We start from the raw sequence: 7,538 nt of genomic DNA, 5'->3' as shown, positions 1-7,538 counted from the left end.
GGTGGCGCAGCGGGGACGTTGAGGCCGTGGTGGTGTTGGTGCAGGGGGGCTGCGTGTGCCACGGGGCCCTCGCTGCAGCGGGGCCGTCGGTGCAAGGGGGCTGCGGGTGCTGGGGGCTGTTTGCGCAGCGGGGTCTGCATCAGCTCCAGAGGGCCAGGCCCGTGCAGCAGGGCCTGGGGGGGTCCTTTTGGGCTCCGTCACCCCCCCGGTGCAGGCAGGCAGCGCGGCTCTGTCCCCGCTATGAGGGCGCAGGGTGGGGGGGCTCAGCCGAGCACCCCCCGTCCCCGCGCCCTGCCCCATTTTCCCCTTTTCCAATCTCCCGGGGACAAAACGACATCCGAAAAACACCCAAAATCCATGGCCCTGCTCGCCCAGTCCCCGCTCGGCCCTGGCTGCCGCGGGGGGGGGCTCGGTGCTGCAACGGGGTTGGGTGGGGGGGGTGGCTCCGAGGGTCCCCCCAAACCTCCCCATGCACCGGGGGGGGTCTCACGCCGCCCCCCGCTAACGCCGCCTCTCCTCCCCGGCCAGGCGTGGAGGGAAACCCATGGCACCCGGCCCCCCGGACCCCCCCCGTGCCAAGCCCCAGCCCCGCTCCCATTGCCCCTAGCGCCCCGAGACCCCCCCCCGCCGGCAGCGGGGAGCGCGAGCAGGTACGGGGGTGCGGGGTGCCAGGGCAGCGGGGCTGGGGTGCAGGGGGGGGGGCTGCTGAGGGGCCAGGGGGGGGTCCCAGGGGGCGTGGGGAGGGGTGGAGGGGGGTGATGGTGGGGGGGTGCATGGGGAGGTGGAGGGGGGTGCATGGGGGGGTGCATGGGGGGATGATGGAGGGGGGGGCGCATGGGGGTGGTGGGGAGGAGGTGCTGGAAATGGGGTGCTGGGGGGGTGCATGGGGTGGGGGGGGTGCTCGGGGGTGGGTTTTGGGGTGCAGGTGAATGAGGGAGGGGGTTGAGGGGTTGGGGGGTGCGCAGGGGGTGCACGGGGTTGTCACGGGGGGGGGCTGGAGGCTGCGCGTTGGGGGGGGGATGGAGCCTGATGGGGGGTGCGCGGGGCTGGGGGGGGGATGTGATGGAGGGGTGGGGGCGTGCATGGGGTGATGGGGGGGGCGTGAGGGGGTGGGGGTAGTGGGGGGCGGTGGGGGGGTGCATGGGGTGATGGGGAATTGGGGGGGGGTTGGGGAATTGGGGGGCGGGGGGGCGACAGCGAGGGGTGGGGGGGGATGGCAGCAGGGTGCAGGGGGCTGAAGCAGGGGGTCCCCCGTGTGGGGGGGGTCCCTGTGTGTGGGGGATCCCCTGTGGGGGGGGGGTTCCCCGTGTGGGGGGGCTCTGGGGGCACCCGGGGGACCCCGGGGGGCTCCCGGGGAGGGGAGGGGGCGCTTGGGGAGGGGAGGGGGTGGGGGGGCGGAGCCGGCGCACGGGGGTGGGCGGGGCTCGGAGGCCTACGTCACGAGGGGGCGTGCCCCCTCCCAACCAATCAGCAACCTCGCTCGGGCCGCCCCCCCCCCCCGGGCTCTCCGGTCCCGCCGCCGCCGCGCGCCCCCGGGGCCGAACCGGGCTGCGGCGGCTGCGGCGCGGCCCCGGGTCGGGCTCCGGTCCCCGGTCCCCGGCGGCAGGTGGGGGGGGTTGGGGGGGGGCAGCAGGGTTGGGGGGGGTCGCTGAGCCCACTCCCGGTAACCGGGACCGAGCCGTGCCGGTGCCACCCCCCACCCCCCTTCCCGGTAACCGGCCGGTCCCCGGTGCCGCTGCGCCCCCGGGATGGCGACGGTGGCGCACGGGGAGGGCGCGCACGGTGCGGTGCAGGGGGGGGGGAGGTTTTTAGGGGAGGGGGTGGGCACCGTGGGTGAGCCCCCACGTGCGGGGCAGGTGGCGGTGGTGGTGGGGAGGGGGGGGCGCAGCTCGGTGCCAAAACCGGTGCCTTCTTTCACCCCCCCCCTCGACCCCTCCCCAGGTGCCCCCCGCGCCGCTGAGCCATGCGGCATCGCCCGGCCCCCAGCTCGCCACAGCCATGAGCGGCTGCCGCTCCAATGGGGGGGTCCTGAGCGCCTCGACCCCCACCCTGCACCCAGCGGAGGCCGAGACCCAACCCCTGCGACCCCGCCGCCCCCCCGGGTTGGAGGAGGTGGTGGTGGTCTCCCGGCCCGAGCAGCAGCAGCCCCCGGCCCCCGGGGGGGATGCGGCGGAGACGCGGGGGCCGCGGCGCCCCCAAAACATCGGCTACAAGCTGGGCCACCGGCGCGCCCTCTTCGAGAAGCGCAAGCGGCTCAGCGACTACGCCCTCATCTTCGGCATGTTTGGCATCGTGGTCATGGTCACGGAGACGGAGCTGTCCTGGGGGGTCTACACCAAGGTGGGATTTGAAGGGGGGGGGTGGGCGCGCGGCGGGGACATGCTCGGGGCACCCCGCCGGGCTCACCCCGCTCGCTGCGCCCCCGCAGGAGTCGTCGTACTCGTTTGCACTGAAATGCCTTATCAGCCTCTCCACCCTCATCCTCCTGGGGCTCATCGTCATGTACCACGCCAGGGAGATCCAGGTGAGGGGCACCCACGGGTGGGCACCCGCGGCGGGGGTCTTGTGCCCCCTCCCCAGCTCCGTACCAGCTCCCAGCGCCTCGTTCCCCGCAGCTCTTCATGGTGGACAACGGCGCGGACGACTGGCGCATCGCCATGACCTACGAGCGCATCTTCTTCATCGCCCTGGAGCTGCTGGTCTGCGCCATCCACCCCATCCCCGGGCAGTACCTGTTCACCTGGACGGCTCGCCTGGCCTTCACCTACGCCGCCTCGGTGGCCGACGCCGACGTGGACATCATCCTCTCCATCCCCATGTTCCTGCGGCTCTACCTGATCGGGCGCGTCATGCTGCTGCACAGCAAGCTCTTCACCGACGCCTCCTCCCGCAGCATCGGCGCCCTCAACAAGATCAACTTCAACACCCGCTTCGTCATGAAGACCCTCATGACCATCTGCCCCGGCACCGTGCTGCTGGTCTTCAGCATCTCCTCCTGGATCATCGCCGCCTGGACCGTCCGCGTCTGCGAGAGGTGAGGGGGGGGGTCCGGGGGTGCTGCAGGGGGCCCCCGGGTGCTGCCCGCGGGGGCTCTCGGGGAGGGCGCGGGGCCGGGGCGCAGCTGAGGACGCACGGAGCCGACCTGGGGGGTACGAGGGGAGCACCCGGAGGAGAGGTCCCCGGGTGTCTTCGCCGGATCCTCGTGCCCTGGGTGCGGCGGGAGGTGGCCGTGGCGCTTTGCCGGAGCCGCGGGTGTTTGCCAGGAGGATTTTGGAGGATTTCGTCCCCACGGGATGCTGCAGGACCCCGTTACCACTGACAGGGTGGGGGTCTCGGGGCTGGGATGTGCCACGTGCTCCTCAGCTGCGCCCGGCAGGGGTTGGGCTGCGCTCGCCCGTCCCCGTCCCCCCCGCGCTCGCCTTCCTCGGCCGCTTCTCCTCGCCCCGGGACCGCGCATTAACTGCTCTTGTTTTCCCTCTCTGACTGCTCTGCTGCTCGCAGGGACAAACTGTGAGTCACCCCAGGAACCGACAGCCGCGTCCTGCACGGGACGTTCCCCCCCCTCACTCCTCCCCTCCACCCCCCCCCAAAGCCCCAGGCTTTTTGCGCTACTCAGAATTTAGGATTAGCTGCAGCCGGCGGGTTGGGGGGGGTGGGTAAGGGAGGGGGGCACCTGGGCCAGAATAAAAATCCCACGGACCTGGAAAGGGGCCGGAGCCTTTTCCACTTGGAACCTCAGCAGATGCGGTGCCCAGGGCTGGCTGCAGCCACCTGGGGAAGTCCTGTGGGGATGGGGGTGCGGGACAGCCCCCCTCTGCCCCATTTTTTTAGGGATGGGTTTGCTGCAGACCCCCCCGCGGGTCCCTGGGGTGGCTCCGGGGCTCCCGGTTTTGTTCCCGGAGCGCTGAACAAAGCGGAGCCGAGCCAAAGCAGCCGGGCAGGGGCCCCGGGACCACTTTTTATTTCCAGATGGGGGCTGAAGCATCTCCAAAGGGCTCGCGCTCGGCTCCGAGCCTTCCCCTCGCTCGGCGTTTCCCCTCCTCGGTGCACGTGGTTCGGGCGCGCTGGGGGAGCCCCAGGGCTGCTCCCTGGGGTGGAGCAGGGGAAGGGGAAGAAGAGGGGGCAGAGGGGCAGCACCGTGGGGCAAAGTCCCGGGGCTCTCGGCGCTTTTGGGGGACCAGCTGAGCCCGGCCGTGCCTGGCACCCCCCGTGCACCCCAACCTCCCCTGGGGAGCGTCACCCCCCGGCGTCGCCCCACCGCATCCCCCGGTGCCGGCTGAGGTTCCAAGCCCAAACTTCGCAGGCTGCGCCTGGGGAGAGGGGGAAGGGGACGCAGCAATCCTAAATTCCTCGCCGCACGCTTCGAGTCCGCCCCCGGCTTGCTGCGATCGGCCCCTGCCCTTTCCTCGCCTCCCCCCTGCCTCCCCCCCCCCGGGTGTCCGTGCTCCCCGCTGCTCCCCGCATGTCCCCGCTGCCCGGCTCGTCCCGGTGTCCCCGGGGCTGCGTGGGGGGGGGGCACGGCCGCAGGAGTTCGTGGCTTCGGTGCTGGCCACGGGATCTCAAAGCACAGCGTCCCCCCCCCGCGATTCCAGCTCAGTCCCTGCCGGGGTGGCCTCGAGGGGCGAGGGGTGCCCTGCTCCAGGCTGTGTCCCCCCCCCCGTGTGGGCACCGTGCGATCGTCCCCAGCTCTGCAGGGAAACGTCCCCTGCTGGGGGCCTTGCGGTGACACCCGCCTGCTGTGCTTTGAGATCACAGGGGGGCAGCTCGAGGAGGGTGGGGATTTATCATCCCCCCCCTCTCCCGGCACAGCCCTGGGTGGGCGCAGCTCCGCCACCCTCCCGTCCCCTCTCCATGGGACGCTTTGGTCACCAGCGCTGGGGGTGCCCGGCCCCAGGAGCAAGCTGGAACCCCGGTGCCTCTTTTTGGGGACCCCCACGGCACGGCGGGGAGCTCGGGCACTCCCCTGGCTGCAGCCCCGGCACGGGGAAGCGGCTGCACATCGCGTGGCCAAGCCCACGGCGCGGGACCCCCGCGGCTGACGGGCGCCGTGCGCTTGGCCCCGGGCAGGTACCACGACAAGCAGGAGGTGACCAGCAACTTCCTGGGGGCGATGTGGCTGATCTCCATCACCTTCCTCTCCATCGGCTACGGGGACATGGTGCCGCACACCTACTGCGGGAAGGGCGTGTGTCTGCTCACTGGCATCATGGTGAGCTTGCCGGGGTATCCCCAGGGGGGGGGGCGGGGGGCTGCGAGCGCCCGCTGGTGCCGGTGCCGGTGCCCTCACCCCGGTGCTGTGCCCGCAGGGTGCCGGCTGCACGGCTCTGGTCGTCGCCGTCGTTGCCAGAAAGCTAGAGCTCACCAAAGCGGAGAAACACGTGCACAATTTCATGATGGATACGCAGCTAACGAAGCGGGTGAGCTCCCCCCGCCCCCCCCCCAGCTCCCCTCTCCGTCCCCTCCGTTGGCGTCCGGCTGCCTCCGTCCCCGACCCCCGGCGTTTGGTTGCCTTCAGGTGAAAAATGCTGCTGCCAACGTACTCAGGGAAACGTGGCTCATCTACAAACACACCAAGCTGGTGAAGAAGATCGACCATGCCAAAGTTCGGAAACACCAGCGTAAGTTCCTCCAAGCCATCCATCAGTAAGTGCCAAACCTTTACCTGCTTCCTACGCGGCGCCCGGGCACGGGCCACCGCCAGCCTGGGTGGCCGTGGAAATGCCCCCTTCTGGCCCCCGATTTCTGCCAGTTCTACCCCAAATGCCCTCATCCCCGGGGTTGGCATCCCGGTTTCCCTCACAGTCCCATCCCGGGGGGGGGTGTTTTCCCAGCGGGGGGGCACCCTGGTGGCAGCAGGGACGGTGCTGGGGTGCCCTGGGGGTGCGCAATGGCACGGCTTGGTGTCACCGTGTCCGCTGCCCGGCTTCACCCGCCTCGAGCCCCCGGTGCCTCCTGCTTTTGGGGGGGGGGGAAGCGGAAAGGGTGGGGGGGTCAGGGGGGGCGCTGGCATCCCCGTGCGCTCTCGGTGGTGGTATTAAACCTGCTGTTGTGTTTTGTCTCTGTTCTGCCCCGTCCCTGCAGAGCCCAGAAGTAAGTCTGCCCGGCTCCTCCGTGCCTGTCCGTCTGCATGGGCTCGGTGCTGCAAAATGGGGAGGGGGGGGGGGGGACACGGCATGGCAGCGCAGCCCCCCCCCCCCCGGCTGGGGCTGTCTCTTCTTTGGGAGGGTCTGGGGCAGTGCCAGATCATGTGGGAACGTGGCAGCCCCCCTGGAAATGTGGGAGCCCCCTGGAAACGTGGGGGCTCCTCGGGACCATGGGAGCTCCCCAGGGGTGCGGGAGCTCTCCAAGACCGTGGGAGCCCCCCAGGACCGTGGGACCCCCCCCCCGAGTGCATGCCGGGGCGCTGGGGAGGACCCCGCGGGGTGCCGCTGAGCCGTCCCCGCTCCCCATTCCCCCCGGCAGGTTGAGGAGCGTGAAGATGGAGCAGCGCAAGCTGAACGACCAGGCCAACACGCTGGTGGACCTGGCGAAGGTGAGCGCCGGGAAAAGGGGGGACACCGCATAATGGAGGGGAGGGGGGGGGGGCACGTTACCCCATTTTGGCCCCCTCCCAAATCTCCCGACAGACCCAGAACATCATGTACGACATGGTGTCGGAGCTGCAGGAGCGCCACGAGGACCTGGAGAAGCGCATCGGCGCCCTGGAGAGCAAACTGGAGGCGCTGGGGCTGAGCCTGCTGGCGCTGCCGGCGCTGGTCAGCCAAGCCATCGGGCAGCAGCAGCAGCAGCAGCGCGAGCTCTTGGGGACCTGGGCCCCCTGCACCCCCCCCTGCCGCCGCAGGTCCCCCTCCACCGCCCCCCACACCTCCTCCTCGGACAGCGGGTGATTTGTGGGGTTGGGGGGGAGTTGGAACTGGGGGGGCTGGGGGGGGTCCCTTTTTATGTCTGGCCATCGTGTGGCTGATTTCAGTAGCTTTGTTCTGTAAAGCCCTCTATAAACTTCCTGCGTTCACTGTGCTGGCGTGAGGCTGGAGACCCCCCCCCCAAGCCCCAATTTGGCCCCCCCCAGGTGGTCCCGTGCTCCCCCCACCCAAGCCAGGGGAGGGTTTTGGATAAAAAGGGGGGGGGCGCGCACACACGATCAGCCCCAGGGGGGGTCCTGTGGTGGAGGGGGGGGGAAAAGGGAGAGGGGGGGGGAGAAAAGGGGAGCCCTGAGGTTGGTTTTATTTTTTTGGGGGGGGGGGTCCGGGGGCTGTCCCCCTGCTGTGGGTTGGAGAGGGGGGGTGAAGGATGGGGCTGGGGTGGTGGGGAGCCAGGAGGGGTGGGGGGCAGCCCCCTTCCCCCCCCCAGGGCTAAAGCAGGGCTGAGCCCCCAGGGTGAGGGGGTGGGGGTGAGGGGTGGGGGGGCTCCCTCCCTGGCCCGACCCTGCAGTCCCCTCGCCGCTCCGTGCCTCAGTTTCCCCATGTGTAAAATGGGGCGGGGGGGGGGGCAAAGGGGGGGCGGTGCTGGGCCGGATCCAGTCCTGCCCCCCCCCCTCC

The 7,538-nt window shown here is 71.0% G+C and overlaps 1 protein-coding gene across 2 annotated transcripts; it reads left to right on the top strand.

Annotated features, from left to right (window-relative positions):
- The first annotated feature begins 533 nt into the window (after positions 1–533).
- On the top strand, positions 534–7,001 carry LOC309887854 (small conductance calcium-activated potassium channel protein 1-like). Of its 2 annotated transcripts, none has more exons than XM_082779861.1 (9): positions 534–650; positions 1,942–2,340; positions 2,429–2,524; positions 2,616–3,034; positions 5,068–5,209; positions 5,307–5,417; positions 5,516–5,643; positions 6,463–6,532; positions 6,627–7,001. In XM_082779861.1, exons 2-9 carry the CDS (start codon positions 1,999–2,001, stop codon positions 6,885–6,887), a joined length of 1,569 nt encoding a protein of 522 aa, XP_082635987.1. In that variant the 5' UTR covers positions 534–650; positions 1,942–1,998; the 3' UTR covers positions 6,888–7,001. The 2 variants fall into 2 exon arrangements, with proteins under 2 accessions (XP_082635987.1, XP_082635986.1); XM_082779860.1 differs by lacking the exon at positions 534–650 and adding an exon at positions 1,505–1,606.
- Positions 7,002–7,538: the final 537 nt, after the last annotated feature.

Source organism: Aythya marila (assembly GCF_965140915.1).
Source record: "Aythya marila genome assembly, chromosome: 27".
NCBI classification, from domain to species: domain Eukaryota; kingdom Metazoa; phylum Chordata; class Aves; order Anseriformes; family Anatidae; genus Aythya; species Aythya marila.
Note: the sequence above shows the minus strand (reverse complement) of the source record. Positions and strands in the feature narration are given on the sequence as shown.

Bases quoted from the DNA above. Each gene is read 5' to 3' on its own strand.
- LOC309887854 (XM_082779861.1), top strand. From the start codon at position 1,999: ATGAGCGGCTGCCGCTCCAATGGGGGGGTCCTGAGCGCCTCGACCCCC. The intron at 2,341-2,428 runs GTGGGATTTGAA...GCGCCCCCGCAG, and splicing joins CCTGGGGGGTCTACACCAAG to GAGTCGTCGTACTCGTTTGC. The intron at 3,035-5,067 runs GTGAGGGGGGGG...GGCCCCGGGCAG, and splicing joins ACCGTCCGCGTCTGCGAGAG to GTACCACGACAAGCAGGAGG.